The sequence below is a fragment of the Hemiscyllium ocellatum genome, chromosome 15 (assembly GCF_020745735.1).
Source record: "Hemiscyllium ocellatum isolate sHemOce1 chromosome 15, sHemOce1.pat.X.cur, whole genome shotgun sequence".
Classification (NCBI taxonomy): domain Eukaryota; kingdom Metazoa; phylum Chordata; class Chondrichthyes; order Orectolobiformes; family Hemiscylliidae; genus Hemiscyllium; species Hemiscyllium ocellatum.
In genome coordinates this window covers 51,637,608-51,660,497 of record NC_083415.1, presented here as the reverse complement: position 1 = coordinate 51,660,497, position 22,890 = coordinate 51,637,608, and the positions used below count along the sequence as shown (strand labels likewise).

At 40.6% G+C, this 22,890-nt stretch overlaps 1 protein-coding gene across 2 annotated transcripts in view; it reads right to left on the bottom strand.

Moving 5' to 3' along the window:
* LOC132822981 (translocating chain-associated membrane protein 1-like 1) overlaps positions 1-10,003 on the bottom strand; it is a 107,495-nt gene extending 97,492 nt beyond the window's left edge. For both annotated transcript variants that reach the window (XM_060836474.1, XM_060836475.1), the window contains exon 1: positions 9,609-10,003. In XM_060836474.1, coding sequence (XP_060692457.1) covers positions 9,609-9,728 — 120 coding nt within the window. In that variant the 5' untranslated portion in view covers positions 9,729-10,003. The remainder of the gene's footprint in view (positions 1-9,608) is intronic.
* Positions 10,004-22,890: the final 12,887 nt, after the last annotated feature.

Sequence of the window (22,890 nt, the reverse complement as noted above, 5' to 3'; positions counted from 1 at the left end):
TGAAATAAAGTTTAACAATGGAGCCTGCAGAAACATTTTGCCCAATGCAGAAGACAATAGGTTCTTTCTAAAAACTATGAGCCACTTTTTCAGCACCACCACCTCTGCTGATTCTAGCAAACATGCAATTTCATAATTTTTAAATTTTCTTAACTCAAATATATTTTTTTTTCTATGAAACCAAAACAGTAAATTTTGGCTGCCCAGTTATAGTAGACTCAACAGTCATATCCATTTTCTGGCAGGTGTCACCAGGTATCATTGAAAGAGAACTCTGACTTCTTACACAACAGAAGGCATTCATTTTCTAACATGTTCTTCTGTGTAGGCATCGAAGTTAACAGCATAAATAAAAACACGTGCAAGTTATACCCTATGTTAAAGTACAGATTTGAGATGGCCCAGGGAAACTGTTATGGAGTCAACCTGTAAGCTTCTCTTGGTTCATCCCTGAGATTGTACTCTTTGGTAGTCTGGAATAAAAAAAAATTCTAACAGACAGTTTAGTTTAATTTTAGTCATCCCTTTTATTTACCAATAGCATCACTGCTACAATATAAAACTGATACCTATAAAGCTAAACTAACTAGACTCTAATAACCCAGGAGAGTAGACATCGCTCTTCCTTTAAGAGCCCCTGCAGGCTCTGTCTTACTGTCACAAACAGGCTTCCTTTACACAAAAAGTTTACAGAAAACACTGTATGTTCCTAATTAAACAGATAACAGTGAAAGACAATAATTTATAAGGAAGAGAAGTTAATTGACAGATCTGTGTGTGCTTGACTGATCACTCATACAGGCCTTGAGCTAACTATCAGGTGGGAAACAAATCCAGCCAAGTAAGGCGTCTGGTGGTAAGATAACTTCCTACAAAAAAGTACCAGTCGAAATTAAGTGGGAGATGTCATAAGGCAACCTTGTACAGCTCACATGTCTGATAACATTGTTTTATGAAATGGTTTCTTAGCAAGGAGAGCAAACCTTTGACTATAAAATGGCTTCCTGACAAATTGAAGAGATTCTGACACAATGCTTAGGTTTAGAATAATTTTAAGCTGGGAGCAGACTCCTCTTTTTTACCTTCAGCACAGAATCATTCTGTATCTGAGACTGAAATGTTACCCTAAGGTTGTATTTAAAATGATTCGAATAATTCTCAAATTAAACATGCCTTCCTTTCAAGGTTGAGATTCAAATTCAAATAAGACATAAGACCTGACTAGCTAGAATTGACAGTGGGGCAGTCTTGGTCTGTAAAAACAGCAAGTTAAAGCTTCAATGTTACCTTTTATAGAATTTGCAATTCATAACCAGTAATGGCCACTCAAAATCATGAAGTCTCAAAATGCAAATAAATTCAATCCATTGTAAGTAAGCACAGAGTTAATTTTCTACTGGCTTCAGCATTTGTAGCACTACAAAACAGTGTCTCTCTCTCTCTAATGCCCTTTTGAACTCGTCAGGGACTTCTAACAGAAAAGATGTTTTTCTTTCTGTGTCTGCCTAGCTTGCAAGGGGTAATAAGAATCCACTATAATTGATAGGACCTGACCATCAATTACAAGGCTTTTGATTGTACCAAGTTTAGATTAGATTCCTTACATAGTGGAAACAGGCCCTTCGACCCACCAAGTCCACACCAACCCATTTCCCTCTTAACTAATGCACCGAACATGATGGGCAATTTACCATAGCCAATTTACCTGACTGGCACATCTTTGGACTGTGGGAGGAAACCGGAGTACCAGGATGAAACACACGCAGACACAGGGAGAATGTCTGTTTGTGTGGCATTTGCACAGTCGCCCAAGGCTGGAATCGAACCTAGAACTCGTGTTCAGGAAGCAGTGCTAACTACTGAGCCACCGTGCCGCTTGGTGTCACTCAATGTCCTGTTCACACAGATTCACTTATGTTAAGGCAAATGTTTTTAATTGCCTTACAGCATCCTGTTATCATTTGCTGCGAATAGATGTCTTTCTCTTCTGCACAGCTTGGGTTGCCCCTCTTTTGTTTTATGGTCTGACACTTCCTGCCTGTCTATTTTCTAGTGTGCAGCAAATGTGTTCTCTACTTCAACATTCCATTTTAGTCTAAATGTTTAAGGAAAAGCTTTAAGGCTATAAACTTTCTCATTCCCTCCTTCTGTCATTTCATGACAACTACATAGCTCATAAGTATAATTTGTCCTTCAGTCGATTTGTATTCTCAATAAGCAAAGTGCCTCCTCTGCAAGTCATTGTCTGAGGAGCAGAAAGATACTGGATTTCAGCATGGACATGCAGAGGTAGACAAGGATCAATTAACCAGATTTCTCTTTGGTTTAAATGAAAAACAATGTATGGTCCATTTCATGCATGAGTGGATGACAATGTACATTCCTAGGGTGAGACCAAGGACAATCAGTGAGTCCATACGATCCATCCACACAGCAACCATAGCCAGCAAGTAACACTCCATTCACATGAGTCGGAAGATGGTGGGGCAGATATCTTCCCTGTGCCTTTACCCGCTTTGTTGATAACATCTGTATCGTCCATAATATCTTTCGAGAAATCATTTACGCAGATGCAACATTGCAAGCCAATGACTGAATAAACACCTCCCTTCTTTAGCAAGGAGGAAATCTAGCACTAGCTGATTCTTAAGCGTCATCATCCAGGTCTCCTGAACTCTTTGAACAAAGCTTGGGAGAGTAATATTTGGATACGCAATATGAGTAGTTTAACAAGTTTCAGCTGGGCAGCTGCAATCAAAACTTTCAATGGTATCAGCACAGATTTAATTTGTACAGTCACATTGGAGATTTAGCCAGTCTGAGATATCACAGAGGGGTCTGTTACATCTGGGTGTATGTACTTGGGTTGGACTCTCATCAGATGCCTCTATCAGTGCTAACATTAGGACTGTGAGACGCATACAAGCTTGCTATGTCCTTTGTAGAGCCAAATTGAACGTCTATCTACCTGTACTCCAGTTTCAGTTGTCAAAAGAGCTTGATAAGAACCTTTTCAGCAGGGGCCCAATTTTTCCCAATTAAAGTCTTTCAATTGTACATAGTCACCAGAGTTAACACCTTTCAACATTAGAGCTCTTTCTTCTTATTTCCCTGGTACTCGATAGGTTTCTGTGACCTGATGAGGAGACTGCAATGCTTTGGTTGGCTTATTCAGGTACCTGTGCATTTCTTCTACCACGACATACATATCAACATGTGTTGGATAGTTAAGGGTGCAGACCAGGAAGTCCTCAAGGGCTTTCTAGATATCAGTTCAGCCACCGAGAATTCAGTCTTTTTCTGTGTCATGGTTCTCATTAAAAAAGGGCAAATGGGAGCACTTGCAGCCAATTAAGGCCAGTTTCTTCTACCAACTGGCTTAGCTGACCTTTTAAAGGTACCATTGACATTTTCTATAATTCCCGCTGCTTGGGGATGGTTGGCACAATGGATTTTTTTTTGATTCATATTCAAACTCTTACATAGTGCCTTGCTTACTCTGCACAGAGGCGTGGGGCCATTATCAGAAGAGACCTTAACTCGTATTTCAAATCTCTGGACATGATTTCCCTTAACAGAATTTTACAAGTAGTTGTTGCTGTGCAGTCAGTACAGGGATAAGCTTCAATCCATTTCCTAAATACATTGATTATCACTAAGCAATACTTATAAGAGGTAAGCAAGGATACCACAGAATGGGAGGTACAGAATTGCACGAAGATATCAAAAGGCAGTATAAAATAGTTTGATTTTCCAGAGCAAAATATTCTGCCAATACAACATTTTCCCTTAAAAGAGAATGCAAATGGCAATATTTTAATATTTCTATATGAAGTACAGATGCCAAGTCTTTAACTCTCAAATCTTTAAGCAAAACTTTATCCACTGAAAATTCCTTGACAAGGATTTGATTTCACTCTAAAGTTAATATGGAAAACATCAATTGTATACAGAGAGCTAGACTAACAATTTAAACTGATGCGTTAAATTATTTCTACTTAAACTAAAGGGAGACAAAATAAATTGATAAATCAGATTAGTTTAATGGTTCCTATTTTATTAGAATAGGAATGATTACATAGGTATCTACTCAAGCTGTTACAATTTTTTTTAAAAATCATCAGCAATTTTTGCCACTGACAAATCTTCTCAAAAAGATTTTCCCTACACTCACAATTTTCTTGCAAGTGTGTGAAGACATCATTGCTAACTTTATACATCAAACCCAAACAAAATTACACATTCTAAATACTGGTGTCAGTGATAAGAATACTCAGCATTTTCAGTTACCTATTAAACACTGAGCTCTCCAAGTGAACTCCATTTGACCATGAGAAACTGGCTTCTAGTTTAGATCCAACTTATAATAAATTGAGTCTCAACTGGTTCAGGTGTCTGTAACTATAGCAACACCTATTCTTTGTGTACAATGAACTATTTTTGTCGGCTTGAATAAGTTATTTCTAATTCTAACATATGTTCTCTGTCATGGAAGAGAACTCAGTGACAAATCACAAAACACACAAAATTGCAAGACGGGTCAAAAGTAAGTAGGAAGCTGAAATGAATCAAATAGCGTGGAATAAACAGAACAATATTTCCCAATGAACACAGTCCACAGACTTCACAGCAACAAACTCAAACAAGCAGACAAAATGTGACCAGAAACCCTAGTCACTCCCTCCTACAAAGACGACATCTTGGAGATGACTGCCAGACGACTCTGACCTCTTGGCATCACGGTAGCCCACAAACCCACCCTCACACTAAAACAGCTAATGAACTTGAAATACACCATACAGACAAACAAAACTAATGTCCTTTATAAAATACCTTACAAGAACTGTAAGGAACACTACATTGGACAAACAAGCAGTCAAATGCTAATACAGGAGACCAGAGCCCAGGTATTCAACTATGAAAGACCTGTTTCAGCCCCTCCAAAACTCCTCACCATCTACAATCCACTAGGCAGATAATGAATCAATACTTGCAGGCTGCACCTGCACCTACCACCTTAAAAAACATATCCTCAATGCTCATGATGCAGGCTGTGTACAACATGTCCAGTATCAAAAGATGAATTGTGACAACCCACCAAAGCATCATAGCATAATTTGCTATAATCCAGTACACAGGAAGTGTGTAGCTGAGACAATAACTCCAGATCTTCAACATCATTCCTTCACCACTGCTGAATCTGGGACTCTCTACCTAACATTGAGACATGAACCCTACCACATAAACCGGAGTATGTGTCAGTGATGCATACATCCAAGACAATGAATTTTAAAATATCAAAATGGTCTGTTATGACACTCAGTGCCTTCCCAAGTCTCCAAATGCTCATTCTACTCATGGCACAGTTATGACCAACATGAGCTTGTAATCTCAGAAAATTGACAGTGAGAGATTCAAAAAACACATTTGAATGAATAATAAAACATAGAACTGTGGATGCTGGAAAACGGAGTAGTGGAGTCCATTCTAAACAACAGGATGGAGGAGGTATTCTTCCTAGCATTATAAACGTGGGAAGTTCTGTACTCTCAAACTTTTGAGAAGATAACAGTGGCATTTTTAATGATACTTCATTAGCTGCTTTTCTCTCCAGACTGGCCGAGTTTCCCTTGTAATTTCTGCTTTTGTTTCAGAATTTCAATTCTTACAACACAGCGGTAAACCCTTATACTATTAAACCAAACACATTCAAAAGGTTACCTCTCCCATAATCTTTTAAAAAGTATGGAGTGACAGAACTACCTAAATTCCACTATTATAGAAAAAAAATAACAATTTTATTCTTTAAGTTTAAAATAAACATTAAACAACAACTATTTATAACTCTAAGCCTCCTTTCTCCCACTCTATAACAATATACTGATCCAATAAAGCCCCTATTAAATTTACAGCAACTCAAATTTTCAAAACGGACAGCAACTGTCATCTCCAGTGTCGATCTTTCTCAGTTTATAGATCTCCCTGGTCATCTTCTATCCTCTGCTGCACATATTTTTCGCATGAAAAAAAAGGTACCTTTTACAAAAGTGTGTGTTTTCAGATGTCCGAAAATGGCAGATGGCAAGTTTTGAGAAGATTTGTAGCTTATATTGAAGTTTAGGATGTCGGTTTGCTCGCTGAGCTGGAAGGTTCATTTCCAGACGTTTCATTGCCCTACTAGATAACATCTTTAGTGCACCTCAGGCGAAGCAATGCTGAAAATTCCTGCTTTCTATTTATAGGTTTGTGTTTCTTTGGGTTGGTGATGTCATGTCCTGTGAAGTCACTTCCTGTTCCTTTTCTCAGTGGGTGGTGGATGGAGGTCAAGCTCGATGTGTTTGTTGACAGAGTTCCAGTTGGAATGCCATGCTTCTAGGAATTCTCATCCGTGTGTCTTCGTTTGGCTTGTCCCAGGATGGGTGTGTTGTCCCAGTCAACATGGTGTCCTTCCTTATCCGCATGAGAGGATACTAGTGAGAGAAGGTCATGTCTTTTTGTGGCTAGTTGGTGATCATGTATCCTGGTGGCTAGTTTTCTGCCTGTTTGTCCGATGTAGTGTTTGTAACAGTCCTTGCACGGTATTTCGGAAATGACGTTAGTTTTGCTCTTTGTCTGTATATGGCAGATGGTGCTCTTTCTGGCCAACTGTCCAAAATGCCTGCTTTTTATGCCCCAAACATCAGATCATCTCATTGGTTCAATGTTAAAACAGTACAATTCAAATTTGATTGGGTTTTGGTATCTTGGGGCATAATTTAAACTGATTGGTTAAATTCAAACTGCTGTGAAATCAACTGCCATCTAGTTTACAGCCAAAATGTTACAACTTTCAATTTTCCAGCTCACTGACATGAAAGGTGCTTACCAGCTTTCACTCTCTCAGGGTACAACACGCACCTTCAACTTCATAACACAATCAACTACTTACAAATTTACCTCATCCCTAATATAATTTAATTTGGCCATCTTATCTGCTTGTGACCTATTTTTCAGTCAATGTACATTTAATACTTGACATTTATCAACATTAAACTTTAAATGCCGCCTGTCTACCCCATTTCAAGTCACTCCAAATCTTGTCATACACCTTTCACTTCTTTACTAACTTTATTGCTCTCCATGTTGTGTGTCAGGAAGAAGTTTAATTATCTCAATATCCATACAGTTGATGAACATGTTTTAAAGCTAGATTTCATTTAATAAGCATCCTCCAATAAACTGTATAGCTATCAGGTGTACTTTAATTAATGCAGTCCCATAATCCATTCTAGACTCGTTCAGATTTAAAGTTAATTGGGAGTTTTCATAAAGTTTTATATCAAATGCTCTTCATTCTTCTGGACAGCTATAAATCATTGAAAAAGCCATTTGTCTCACAATATCATTAAAAGCAATCTTAGTGTTTGGAACTTCCCGCATTATAATGCTCGGAAGAGTACCACCTCCATTCTGTTACTTAGAATAGATTCCATTATTCAACTTCCTATTGATATAAAACCAACAAGCCTAAACACAAGCAAGCTGTGTTCCTTAAGCTGAGCATTTGACAGTATCTAAAATGGTCAGGAAACCAAAACAGCTAACTCCAGTTAAACAAAAAAGGAATCTGCATTCATGTAGAAAATTTGAATATTATATGAAGCCTTTTCACAAATTTAAACACTGCAGTTACAACCAATGAATCACTGCAACTTATGCACACTCACGATTCCAGTCAAAATCAAGGATGCCCAGTTCGTTTGTTTTAATATCATTATATGACACATATTAAAATGATAGCCAAATATTGGTTCCCTGTTCTTCATAGGAAAAGAAGTGCCATGTAGTATTCACCTGATTTCACATGTACAACCTTTGTTTTTATGAAAAGTGGTGAGCAGTGAACATTGGAAACCATTTGAATACAGCGGGCTATAGCCGTGCGAAAATCCTCAAACTACCCTTTAGTAGCACTGTGGGAGTACCATTACACAGAATTGAGCTGACAAAGCAGTCACTGCTCAAAATATCAAGGAGGTATTGGCTTAGTGGTATTATTGTCGGATTGTTAATCCGGCAATCCAGATAACATTCTGGAGACCCAGGTTCAAATTCCACCATAGCAGATGGTGGAACTTGAATTCAAAAAATATCTGGACTTGAGAATATAGTGATGACTCCATTGTCAATTGTCAGAAAAACAAACATCTGGTTCACGAATGCTCTTTAGGGAAGGAAACTGCCATCTTGACCTGGTCTAGCCTGTGTGTGATACCAGACACAAATGTAATTGCCTAGAAGGCATTTAAGAGTCAATCAGGGATAGGCAATAAATGCTGCCCAGACAGTGGTGCCCTCACCCCTTAAATGTGTAAAGAAAGCAAAACCCCTGAATTCCAGGAATTAATCACTCCAAACTGCTTTTTAAAATAACTTATCAAAACTCTACAAGGCCTCTATTCAAACCAGAAGTGCAGTAACAAACTTCCATAATCAGGCCTAAAGCTTAAAATAAATCAGTTTCAACAAATAATGCTGTTTATTTTAAAGTTTCAGGGCAATATGGGGGATGAAGCTGGTAATAAAACAAGGCAAGGCAATATTTGTAACAGATAGGTCTCTCAGTTGCTGCAACAAACAACTCAAATTTGTTTCTAAAACAACTTAAGTAGAAGCAATGCAAAAACTTGATAGCAGCACATGACCAAAGCTCTCACGAGAGCAAAAACACAAATTAGAGTCAGACACAGTAAAAAGTACAAAAAGATGGATACGTCTTTTTCAAAATGCTTGATATTTAGTTACTTCAGAAGATATTCTATAACAAACCTAATCCTGGCAAATGTTTCTGGATGGTCATGAAGACACACTGGGGCTTAGACAAAGATGATTCATTTCACCACAGTAGAGCCGAAAGCAATTTGTATCCACTTTGGTGAAGAAAACAGCGCATAAATGAAATCAACCCTTTGGTTGCCTGACAATATACTAGCAGATGATGGAAGCATTTATTTCTCACTAAAAATATGTAAACTCTGAGCGTGTATTTATTGGTGGACGTGAGCCGTCATCAGTACGGGCGCACAAAGGAGATTTTAACTTCCAAAGACAACTAGCGGACAACAAAGTCTATCCAAATGTTCGCTGAGAATATTTCCTCTTTTAAGACGAATAATCCAGCGTTCACTGAAGGCTTCATTTTTGAAATTTCGAATTACATTTGAAACAAGATCGGCACAAGCTCAGCTGTACTCTCACTGGTAGTTCAAGACCGTTTACAAATCAAGCCACCTGTTTCCATTTTTCAAATTATGACATTAAGTTCAATAATAGTAGTAGCAAGCACTTTGGAGAAAACGGTGGGGTCCATGAACCCGTGAAGCGCCTCTGAACCAGGAATAATCCTCGTCTTGAAGGATCAAGGCGGGCTAGTTGCGTGTACACCTAGTCCCTTCCACTTGGAGATGGCCATTCTCCTCAACCCCTCCTCATCTCCCCCCACCCACCCCCACACATTCCGTTATCCAAAAAAAAAGGTGATGGGGGAATATTTCTGTTCAAGTCTGGGCCTCTGCCCTTTTTGTCAATGTAACCATTCACGTACATAGCTCTATCAAGCCTTTCTTTACCTCGAACATCAGCCCTAGCAGAATCACCATCGCGACACACGACACGATGTCCGCATGGTTCTGGATCACGAACTCATGACTGAGGACGGCAGGATTTTTGCTTTTCTTCCTCAGGCCCATGACGGCTGACGACCGAAACTACTTTTTCCTCTATTCCCCCCTCGCCCCCCACCACCACCCCGCCAACTACAACGCAAACAAAACTTTAGTGAAACGGAGGGTGGGGTGGTATATAAAAAAACAGGGTCGGGAAGGTGTTTAAAATAAAAGCACACCCCGCTCCACTTCCCTCCTCAGGTTCCCTAGCGCCCGCTAAAGCCAGATTCTCGCCGGCCGTCTCCCACAACAACTGTACAGCGTTGACGCTACTCGGCCCACCGCTTCGCCGACCATTCCTGACGCCCACGCAGCTTTGACTGGCGGCTGCGGTGACCAATCCCAGCATCGAGTGACCATTGTGCCACGCCTCCTAACGGTCGTTCGGACCCCGTTGGCCGCCAGCTGATTGACAGCCCGGTTAGCCGCTCGCATTGGAAATTTGCGTCCCAACGGCCGACGTCGCACAACCAATCATACGTGAGGACTAGGTCAAACGAATGGAGTGGGTTGAGTCAACCGCTTGGCGTTCAGCGCATGTGCAAATGGCTTCCCAGTAGATGCCAGGTAAAGTGTCAACTGTCAAAGAAGGAAAGGTGTTGCTTGTGTCTTTCAGTGTTGTGCCTGTCTTATTGAGGAGGTATTTCTGACATATATCATACCATTAATTTGAAATTATTTTGTTGTGGCAATAACTTTTCTATTTGTGGCCATCTTTTCTATTTTGTTCAATTTGATATTCCCTTTTCAAACAACAATAATTAAAAAAAACACATTTACATTTCACTCAAAATTCAGTCCACACAGTTTTGTTCTTTAAGGAACTTGCATTAGATGAAACATATACTGTTTAAACTATGCCCTTTGACACCTGTGCCAACAGCAACAGTATTGCAAAGCTATTATGCAAGATGAAATTGTGAAGCTTTGTTTGTTTCCTGCAGATGTAGTTGTGGCCAAGTATAGTGTTCAGGCATGTAACCTCCTATTTTGTAAGAAGTGATTTCTACTTGTGATAACTAATCTATCTGGGGCAATGTGACCTGATGTGAAGACTTGGCTTTTGTTTTGTTCATAAATTAGCATTGAACATTTTACATAGCATACTAAAAAGAGAAACAACTTGATCTGAAAATGGAGGTTAATGATTTAACCAGAGGGCTATTAGTTTCTTTTAAACAAAAATAAACTTTCAGATTGTAAGCTCTTCTTTTGTACGATCCAATCAGGTTTGTGCCAAATGAACTATGTACTGGCGTGGTTTTGAGAAAGAAAAGTTACATAGCTGTATTTTTCTGCTTTAAAACATCATGTTTGCTGTTTACATTTTGCTTTAAATTCTCTTTCAAAATGCTAACTTTTTCAATTTTTCAATCATTCACTTAATCATTTGTTTTTGGTGTTTAATATATTTAAAGGCACCAAAGTGAATGTTGCTATGTAAATAGCCTATGAGTGTAAAGTTACTGGATTTATAAACATGCCACAGCTCAGAATAGTTGGACTTGGGAATGTGCCAGTGACATCTCCTGTCACAGACTTTCAGTCTTGGCTGAGCTGTCAAAATGATAAATGGAGTATTCCAAATAGTGAGGAAAAACTGAGCAAGTTACAGTAACCTATAGCTTAGTATGTCATCACCATAGTCCTGGGGATTGTTGAATGCAGAGGTGTCAAAACATTTTGTCTTTGCCTCTGTGTCACATAACTCCGGTCATTGCTGGGTGACATACAACATTCAAATCATTACTATTGACAATTTGTATATGTACATTAATAGTTCTGAGTGTGCAATTTATTAATTAATCCCTGAGGATGCAGCCTCACTAAAAATAGTTTCCTGCAAACTCCAAACCACAAAATTCTATTAGCTTACCAGAAATAAAAGTGCAACAAGAGTTTCTGAGATGTTGCAGGCAGTTCAATATGGACCAATAACTCTGCATTGGCGACTTCACCTTATATCTCTTGGCTTCCCTCATGCAGTTTTTCAGGGCAGTTTGAAATATAAAATCATTCACAGATTAGGAAGGTCTTCACTAATTTTCCAGTGACCAGGCCCAGCGCTGGCCAAATGAAAGTTAAGAGAGAAAGATCTCAGCTGTATTTGAAATTTGCATTTTTTGCATGATGGATCCCTACCAAAGTTGTCCTCAATTAAAATCATTTATTGACAGATCACATGTTGCTGGGTTAATGATCATACTGTGAATTCAAATTTCATGATATTTGCTATCAATGATGTATGTATTGCATTGATCATTGTGTTGCAACCTCCCCATATCCACATTCCTGTGCAGTTCCTTTCATTTGCTTTCCACCGTGACATTTTCTTCTTTTGTCATTCTTTAAAACAAAGCATTCTTTACATTGTAGTGTCTATTGCTTTATGATTGAAGATACTATCATCAAGGCATCACATTTAATACATTTACTTTGGATATCGTTTATAGTTGATGTCCAACCTGCTGATGGAAGGAAACTTCCCAACTAGAACTCTAGTTTCTGGGAAAATCCGTGTTGTAAATCCAGTGTGAAATTTGTTTCTGTCTTGAAGGGGGTGCAGAATAACCTGTGTTACTGTGTATGCAAAGATCCCAGAGACAACTGCCCATATTTGATGATATCTACCAACACATGCTAAAACACCAGACTGACAGCAATCTAAACATTCCACACCTTATTCTTTTTGCCTTCAACAGTTAACATCATTGGGAAAAGTGTTTTTTTTAATTAAATCCTAGCAGAGACAAATCTACGTTTTTCCCCTTTTCCTGATGTGGATGGATGTATGTTTGTGTTTGAAGTTTGGGATATTTAGAATGGTAGATATTTATGCTTGCATATTTTAACTTGTGTTAATTAATTTTATATCTTTGCCAAATAAGTTTCATTTTCCCAATCAGCTAAACCTAACATAGATTGAGCATTTTGGTAATTGGATAAAACACTTAAATATAAGTGGTGGTCATTGGAGAAGTGGAACTAAAAAGAATTTTAGTGCACTCCTCCAATCTCAGTCATAAGAACATTACTCAGTCTTTTGTTCTATTCATTACTTTTAGCCACAATTGCCCTTTTGATATGATGGCTGGCTGATACAGCTGAAGTAGAAGCACTTTCAATAAAGGGCACTGGAGTGATTTCCCCCAATTTGCATTAACTGAAGCTTCACTCGGGCTCCTTGCTGCCACACTTGGTCAAAAAATACCTTCAGTTATTGAAGCCACGTTTAAGCAAATCTGGAATTCTTTTGTGGAAACAAAATTAAATGTCAACGACAGTTTATTCTTGTGTAAGTGCTCTTCTGTAATACCATTGATGACTGTTTTCACTACTTTACTGCGAGTATACTGATTATGGCATTAATTGGTGCAGTTGGATTTTTATCCTTTGTTTTGTGATAGGACAGATGTGGACTATGTTCCCATATTGTGAAGCAGATGTCTTGTAGCAGTAATGAAATAGTTTGGCTCGTGTGGAATAATAAGTTAACTATACCTTTTATCCCTCATTCCTGAAGAAGGGCTTATGTCCGAAATGTCAAATCTCCTGTTCCTTGGATGCTGCCTGACCTGCTACGCTTTTCCAGCAACACATTTTCAGCTTCTATTAGTAGCTACTGAGCATAAAGATCTATGGCAAGGCGATGTCAGAACTAGATGGAACCAAGTGAGTATGTAGAGTTCTCAGACTGGCTCTTTCCTACCCACTCTTGTGTACCATATTATGTTCACTCACCTGAGCGTACACCTGATCTTGCTACAGGGAGACCTAGGATACCAAGGCAGCAGTCACAAACAGAAGACAAAAATCAAAACTCTGGAAGAATTCTGAACCTGGAAGACATCAGTCTGATGGCAATGAAGAATTATCCAGGAAGACACCTATGTGTGGTTCAGGGAAAGCCCATCCTGACTCAATGAGAGCACTGGGATCAGTGAGCCAGACTAGGGAAGCATCAGAAATTGTGTAGCAGACAAACTCTAGAGGCAGTCCACAGAACATTCAGGCAGGAAAAGAAACAAAAAGCCCACAGCCGGGAACAAGGCAAACTGCAGGCTTATTCTGCAAAACAGTTAAGTGCACATAGCACAAAGCTGTACAACTACACATAGATGAGAAATAAAAGGATACAAAAGAAGTCCACCAACAGAAAGTGTGAGCAGAGACAGGGTACAGTTACTACCAATATGGGATCCCATTAGTGGGAGTTTTGTCCAGCCAGTCATGCTGAAGGTCGTGACTGCAAGGATGCAGACCACTTTGGAGTTCATTCAGCAACAGAAAAAATGTAAAACAAATCCTAACAGTATGTAAGTATCTAAGGTTTAGATAACACTAAAGAAGAGGAGGAATTCCTCATGGGGTTCATAACAGACCCAAAAGATGATTTCCAGCACAGTCATAGAACAGACTCACTGAATTGACAAATTAAATACCATGGTGTTGAAATCATAGTTCACAGTGGGCAAATTCACATTATTTGGAGTGAAAGATGTCCAGGGTTTTTTCTTTTGGATTCTGCACTATGCCTGAAGCAAGATCTTCTTCAACCATCTGACATTCAGAATAAGGGTCTGGGATTGGTCCCAGATGAATATAAGTATGGATGACTGCTATTTTGCTACAAGGGGTGAAAAATCACCAACACCCTCTATGTTATTCCTGATTGTCATGAATCTTTCTTAAGCATTAAAGCTTGTATGGCTTTAAATAATACATAGGAGAAAGTGAGGACTGCAGATGCTGGAGATCAGAGCTGAAAATGTGTTGCTGGAAAAGCGCAACAGGTCAGGCAGCATCCAAGGAATCTGAAGAAGGGCTCATGCCCGAAACATCGATTCTCCTGCTCCTTGGATGCTGTCTGACCTGTTGCGCTTTTCCAGCAACACATTTTCAGCTTTAAATAATACATCTTTAGCAGTTACAGAAGCAATTAAAGTCAACTCCATTTGCTATAAATTAGACTCCATTTGTGAAACTCTCGCCCTGGGATTACAGAATGATAGTACAGATCTTCCCTTTCTCTCAGAAGAGAGGCTAGAGTGAGCAAAAAAAGAGGGCACCAAGAATGAAGGTGAGCAACCAAAAAAACCATTCAAGACTTTTACTTTGCTCCTTCAGAATGGAGTGACAGAGATGAAGCTACCACTGATGCTGATGATGATGCAGAAAAAAAGGAAAAAAATGTAGATTCCGAGCACTTCAAGGAGTAGCAGTTAAACAAGTGTATATAGTATCTCACTTTCACATGAACACCAGTGAAGTGCTCGAGTAAACCAGCAACACATTTGCACCAGTGAAGTGCCATCACTTTTCGTAGTCAGCAAAGTCACCATTATATTGAGAAGTCTCATTTCAGGGAGTTGAAGATGATCTTCAATCAAGCACAAAGGAGGCCTCAGAACTTTGACACAAACTCAAGAACATTGCAGCTTCAAACAGTTTGGATAGTACTTTACCTCTACTTACAGAAATCAGTTGGATGAGAAAGATCCTTACGATAATGTGCGAACAATGACAGGATAAAGACAGGAAAAACCTCAAACATTTGAAACAGCCATCAGAAGAGTTCAGCATTTGCAAACAGCTGTGAAATATTATCCAGTGAAAAGATTAGAGAAATGTAGACTCCCTATTTTGCCTGGAAGCCAAAGAGAGTCTGATCACAAAGCCATGGATATGCTTAGGGCTTCTTCCAGGAAACAAGCATAGGCCCAAACTACAGAGCTTCTATAGCTGAGAAGTACCTCAGTTAGGACGGCACAGTGGCTCAGTGGTTATTGGGAGGCAAGGGCTATTCTCTACACCATGGCTGATGACTCCATTATACAATCCTGCTGACTGAGGCTGGGGCCAGATATAATGATTCTTTTCAGTTCCCCTCCTTCTATAAGCACAGTCAATGGCTGGTAGTGCTTGACTGGGTGCTTAGTTGGAGTTAAAGATGGCACTGGCATCAAGGATCTCAGAAACTCCTGACAATATTAAGTACTATAGTGAAAGGGAAGACACGATGAATGGGGAGTCATGGGAGTGTGGAGCCTATGTAATGAGATGGGTTTTAAATAAAAGCATGAGCATTATCACAAGGAATTTTGGAGAAAAACCTTCCATGAAACTCATCAAAATTGACACTGAACTGATCACTGATAAAATTCAGCCCATTAAAAGGTAAGCAACTTTTGAAGAAGACTAAATACCTGAGAGGTACTGTTGAACTAAACGCCCAGCTATTTGTAGTCACACTGCATTACCAACTCTCAAAAGACTGAAAAGGAGCAGTTTCTTTGAGAAGTAAAATAATTGTAACAGCTACTTGATAAGGTGACAAAAGAAAATGAAGACTGCCAAGCCTCACATTCCAACATTAGTGACCCTCTGGCACAGGTTCAAATGAACATAAGCGACAAGAATGCGAATGAACATAGCTGTTGTGCCAAGAGAAAAAGAGAAGCTGAAAAAGAAAAAAATGTACAAAAGATTTCCACAAGTTCTGTCAAGAGACAGCTATTACTCTGAAGGAATTGACAGAAGAAAGAAACGCCCTGATGATGGAAAAGGACTCTGATATTGAAATTTTCAGCACTCAGAAGCCATAGTGAATTATTATCTGAGGAGCTAAACTGCTGCAATCATATTTTTAAGGCCTTTCATGATTGAAAAAAATAGCCTTTTTGAGAGAACTGAAATCCTTGTTTAAGTTTGTGGAGGACTACCCTGAAAAATCAAACCTTCATTAAAAAAGAAAGAAATCAATTAAGAAATTATTTATGACCCTTTCTTAGGAAGGAATTAGAAATAATATGCGGGAAGTTGTGGAACCAATATATGTTGTATATTGTGCTTTGTTTGATTAGTTGTGTCAATGTTCATTGAAAACCAGCTCTCACTACAGCTAGTGGCACGGCTAATTCTAGACCACAGGTCTTCAGCATTAGAATCATGATACTTTCTAAGCCCCGTAGCATTTAATGTGGCCAGTGGATTAGTCTATTCTTGATACCACATGGCGAGTGGGTACAATAAATTCGTTAAAAACTGACATTTGTGTTGGCGGTGATCTCAAGAGTTCGACTGAACTTCTAGTTGATGTTGGTTGTAAACACAAAGACTGATATCTTCCAGCTTAAATTCATAATTGCTAGCAGACTAAAGACTGGATGCTCTGATCCTTCTTACCAGTCTCCAAATCTCAATGCACACAGTCTTCACTCTCACCTTCGTCCTCAAGTTCCACTTTAACTATCCCATTTGCGTTCTTTGTTGCACATCACCTATCTGAGTACTAATACTCTGCCTCTGCTCGTCAAACCTTATTCATTCACAAGTCTTGATGCACCTAACTGAATCCCAGAGTTTTTGTAGCTTTCTTCTCCCATCTTAGTGTGAAGGAAGTTCATTAAAAATGTTAAACTGAATGAACCACGAATGTTGGAAATCAGAAACAAAAGCAGAAATTGCTGGAAAAGCTGAACAACTCTGGCAGCATCGGTGGACACCATATCCAATCCCTCTACATCTCCATCCGCCATGACCAGGGCCTCCAAGCTCTCTGTTTTTTCCTCTCCAGACGTCCCCAACAGTACCCTTCCACCGACACTCTCATTCGTTTGGCTGAACTGGTCCTCACCCTTAACAATTTCTCCTTTGAATCCTCCCACTTCCTCCAGACCAAAGGGGTACTCATGGGCCCACGTATGGACCCCAGCTATGTCTGTCTCTTTGTTGGCTACATAGAACAGTTGATCTTCCGTAATTACACCAGCACCACTCCCCACCTCTTCCTCCGCTACATTGACGACTGAATTGGCGCCACCTTGTGCTCCCACAAGGAGGTTGAGCAATTCATCAACTTCACCAACACATTCCACCCTGACCTTAAATTTACCTGGACTATCTCTGACACCTCCCTCTCCTTCCTGGACCTCTCCATCTCCATTAATGATGACAGATTTGACACTGACATTTTTTACAAACCCACCGACTCTCACAGCTACCTGGATTACACCTCTTCCCACCCTACCTCTTGCAAAAATGCCATCCCGTATTCCCAATTCCTCCGCCTCTGCCGTATCTGCTCCCAGGAGGACCAGTTCCACCACAGATCACACCAGAGGGCCTCCTTCTTTAGAGACCGCAATTTCCCTTCCCATGTGGTTAAAGATGCCCTCCAACGCATCTCGTCCACACCCTGCACCTCCGTCCTCAGACCCCACCCCTCCAACCGTAACAAGGACAGAACGCCCCTGGTGCTCACCTTCCACCCTACTAACCTTCACATAAACCAAATCATCCGCCGACATTTCCACCACCTCCAAAAAGACCCCACCACCAGGGATATATTTCCCTCCCCACCCCTTTCCGCCTTCCGCAAAGACCGTTCCCTCTGTGACTACCTGGTCAGGTCCACGCCCCCCTACAACCCACCCTCCCATCCTGGCACTTTCCCCTGCCACCGCAGGAACTGTAAAACCTGCACCCACACCTCCTCCCTCACCACTATCCAAGGCCCTAAAGGAGCCTTCCACATCCATCAACGTTTTACCTGCACATCCACCAATATCATTTATTGTATCCATTGCTCCCGATGCGGTCTCCTCTACATTGGGGAGACTGGATGCCTCCTAGCAGAGCACTTTAGGGAGCATCTCCGGGACACCCGCACCAATCAACCGCACTGCCCGTGGCCCAACATTTCAACTCCCCCTCCCACTCTTCTGAGGACATAGAGGTCCTGGGCCTCCTTCACCGCTGCTCCCTCACCACCAGACGCCTGGAGGAAGAATGCCTCATCTTCCGTCTCGGAACACTGCAACCTCAGGACATCAATATGGACTTCAACGGTTTCCTCATTTCCCCTTCCCCTACCTCACCCTAGTTCCAAACTTCCAGCTCAGCATTGTACCCATGACTTGTCCGGACATCCTACCTGCCTATCTCCTTTTCCACCTATCCACTCCACTCTCTCCTCCCTGACCTATCACCTTCATCCCATCCTCCACTCACCCATTGTACTCTATGCTACTTTCTCCCCACCCCCACCCTCCTCTAGCTTATCTCTCCACACTTCAGGCTCACTGCCTTTATTCCTGATGAAGGGCTTTTGCCCGAAACGTCGATTTCTCTGCACCTTGGATGCTGCCTGAACTGCTGTGCGCTTCCAGCACCACTAATCCAGAATCTGGTTTCCAGCATCTGCAGTCATTGTTTTTACCTCATCCACAGATACTGCCAGGCCTGCTGAGTTTTTCTAGCAATTTCTGTTTTTGGCAGTAAAAATGTCGATTGAATGCGTTGTTCATGTTTACAATACTGCTGTATGGCACATGCATTGTACATTCAAGAATAAATTTCACTGACAATTTATAGAAATAGATCAGAAGATTGAGCATTTAATTGTTAGTTGTATTGATTAAGTACAGATCATTAAAAGTTATCATTATGGCAATATTCCACAGGATTCACAAATATGAATTCAGCTACTCATCAGCAATTGAGCCAATTAATCCACAATGCCATTAACTCCATTCCCGATTCATATAGAGAAAATAAATGTATTCTAATTATTCCTTAATCTGTGTGATGGATTTTTGCCCCCGTCTTTAATTTTAACAGGATTTTTACTTCTTTTGGCAGAATCATATTTATATATATCTCAATTTTTTTTCTTATCTTTAGGAAACAGAGGATGCTCACCTTAGGATTTCCAGGTGAAAAAATATAGACATCTCCAGAACATCTTATAATGCATTTCTGCAATAAGTCAGGAAAAAGTGCTGAAATATAAAACATCCATTACACACCTCAACCTCCATCAGTGCTCTATCTGACATCAGCGCTGCATCTGTGGCAAGCCAGAGTGCCCATGAATGAAGCACAGGTCTCTGAGTGTGGAATATACTACACCACAAGAATATTTTACTTTTACAAGACAAGAAAAGGACAGGATTCTCAAGTCTCCTTTACTCCTGGTTAGAAATTTATAATTGTTCCAAAGTTATAATTTATTATGAATGAATTATTAAATCAATCATGTTAAATTCCAGACTTTTCCAAGACAAATCTTTTAACTGTTTCTTTTTCTATATTAGGAGAAATCACAGCAACAATTGCCTTTTTTGAAAGCATGTTGCATTTTAAAAGTTGTGAGAAAATTAAATTAACATATTCTAGAAACTGGAAAATGGGAACAGGTGCCACAAGGTCATAACATATTTCGTATAATGAAAACACATTTTCCTATAATGTATTTCTTTGAATGTAATAGTAAATTAAATCACCAAAGTCTCACAAATAATTTTCTAATTTTCTTTGACTAAATTATCAAGCTGATAGTTCCTGGATCAGAAAATTTAACTGAAAATTTGGAGTTGAGTAAGAGTCTTAGATTGGTCTAACCATTAGGATTGGGAGCCAATTATCGACAATTGCTCCTACAGCACTTCCAAGGAAATAATTTAGCACCTCCTACAACAATAAACTTTGAGCTTGATCAATAATATTAAATAAAAAGAAGTACAAATTGAACTACAATAAATAACTTCCTGGCTTTTCTTTATAAATCAGCCTCACTCTGAAGATCTTTCTATATTAGGAAGAGTCAAAAAAGCGTTGTCAGGAAATTAGCTTGTTAATAGTTTTGGAAAGATTTCTAATGCTCTTAATATGATCAATATAACAGAATATGGAAAATATTTCAAAAAATGCAGTGTTACAGTGGTCATGGTAATGTTGGGTCAAAATCAAACCAATGTCAGGTGCTTTTCACAAGGTGGAAACATTAAACATTACTGAGGAACTGACTAAAGGGCATTGGTCACACACCTACCTCGTGGTTCCACAACAGCACTAGCAAGAAGCACTAATGTGCTTTAGCTGTCTGTCTGCTCTCTGCTGTCCTAATGCCAGTTCAGTAACCAGTCAACCAGAGGTATGGCCTCTGTTAGTGCCCATGCCCCAGGCAGAGGGTCTGCAATCAGGGTGACCACGAAGAAGGTGGAGGAAGGATCGCCGGTCAATCATGAAGCTCTTTTTCATGAAGAGAGCTCACTTGGATTGCTGCAGGTTCCAAGCAACAGGAAGCGTGAAACAATGTGAATGTCTCCTGAAGATATTTGAAGAGAGAGGAATGGAGTTCTTCTCTCCATCCTGTCTGCGGTACCACTGTTTGTTCTCCTTGCACAGAGGAGTTGGGTTGTTACGATCTATATGTACAGCCCCTGCCTCCCAGCAGCAGATGTCCTGATCTTCTTGAGAATGAATGTACAGCGTGAAGGGAACAGCAGCAATGGAATCTTTGGAATCTACACCAGCAAGTGGCAGATCAAGGTGACACCGAAAGTGTACGTGAGTGGGAACATACTCTATCCACCCCCCAGTTTCACAGTTGGTGGGTTCCAAGGATACGTATCTTATGTAAGACAACCTAGAGACTGCTGAATGTGTAGAAGTCAAGCAATGTAGCAACAGACTGAAAAATTACCCTTTGCAGGAACTGCAAACAGTAGGGCCATCTGACCAAGGACTGCAAGAAGACCAAGAGCTGCAACCTGTGTGAGGGAAGCAGTCCATCTGTACAGGCTTGCCCAAGACGGGGAGGGGACACATACGCTCAGATGGCTGGAAGTTGCAATGTGAGGTATGGACCCACAAAGGTAAGTAAGGTGCCATCGTCCAGCAATAGAACTGAAACGGGAGACACCCAGAAGGAGGGACAGAGAGCAGAGGAGGAAAAGCTAGCTATCGTGGATGCATAGCAAGTGATCCAAACTCCACCTGAACAGATGGAGTCAATGGAGGAGGAGGAAATGAAGAAGGCAGGGGAGTGGACACCAGTGAGAAACAACCCCAAAAGGGAAACATGTCAAACCTCTAGGCCCACACAAAATGGCAAGAGGAAGCTGCATGATGGACACACTAGCAGCTCCTCTGACAACGAAATTGTGCCGAGGGATGGCCACCACAAGTGAAAAAGGCGCAGCACCACAGGGGAGAAGGAGAGGAGCAGCACCACCAAATGCAGAAACGTTGGACATTATGAGGGACCTGGTGAAGCCCAACCTCCAGCTGTCAGGTTCCAAGGTGTACCCACTGCACCACCGCTGCAGCCACCCGGTAGCAGTGATGCTCCAAATCAGGAGCAGACCTCAACATTTCCTTTGTTGGACTTCAAACTGGACCTTCTTGGCTTTGCTCTCACCCCAACGACACCTGATCAGGGCAATCCCCCCAGGGAGGAACATAATGGCTACGTCAGTGCAGACAATGTCCAGCATGCTGTGAGGATGCAGGGAATTCCCCCGTGACAAAACCGTAGGTGAATGGACTTTGGGTCAATGGGTAATTCTATAAACTCTCAAAATGGATTTTAAAATTGCCAGTATTAACATTAGTGGCATTAAATCTAATATGCAATGTATTTCCACACTGGCTCACATGGTCAACGTCAAAGGGGAACTCCAATGTCTGTAGAAGAGCAGGATGCTGCACCTCAGAAGCTACAGGAAATGGTCGAGCTTCTGAGCCCATTGATCTGGTTGGGAGAGAAACAATAGCTGATTCTCATGGCCTGGGTATTCTGCTGCAAGGAGGCAACTTCACCATCTTTGAAGTTGAGGAGGTGCTGGGTGGGTGCCTCCTTGTACTAGATGTTATGTGCAAAAGTGCTGCCTGAGACTAATTAATATATATATATGCCTTGGTGGTAAAGAGCAAGTGGATGGTTGTCCTGCAGCAACTCCCATTGCTGCTGGCGATATCCAAACCGGCAATTCTGGCCAATGATTTCAACTGCAACATCAATGCAGATAGACAATCTAGAGGGGCTGACAGCAAATCAAACGCCATGTCCATATTTCTGAATGGAAATAGTTACAATCGCCAAACTGCACAACATCTTCACAATCCGTACAGATGGAAATCAGTGTAGATACACCTGTCCATAGCCCTCCAGGTTGATCCGCTCAAGTGTAGATTTCCTGTTTGTGTCCCACACACTCTTGATCAGATCCACCAATTTCAAGCTAGTATTCTTTTCTGACCACTGCGTCTGCTGGCTGACTGTCAACAGGACAACCAACGCAAGAGAATGTGGAAGCTAAATGTGAAAGCATTGAAGCACTGAAAAGGGATTACACAGGTTGGCGAACCATGAAACAACTCTTTCAGTCTCAAATGGACT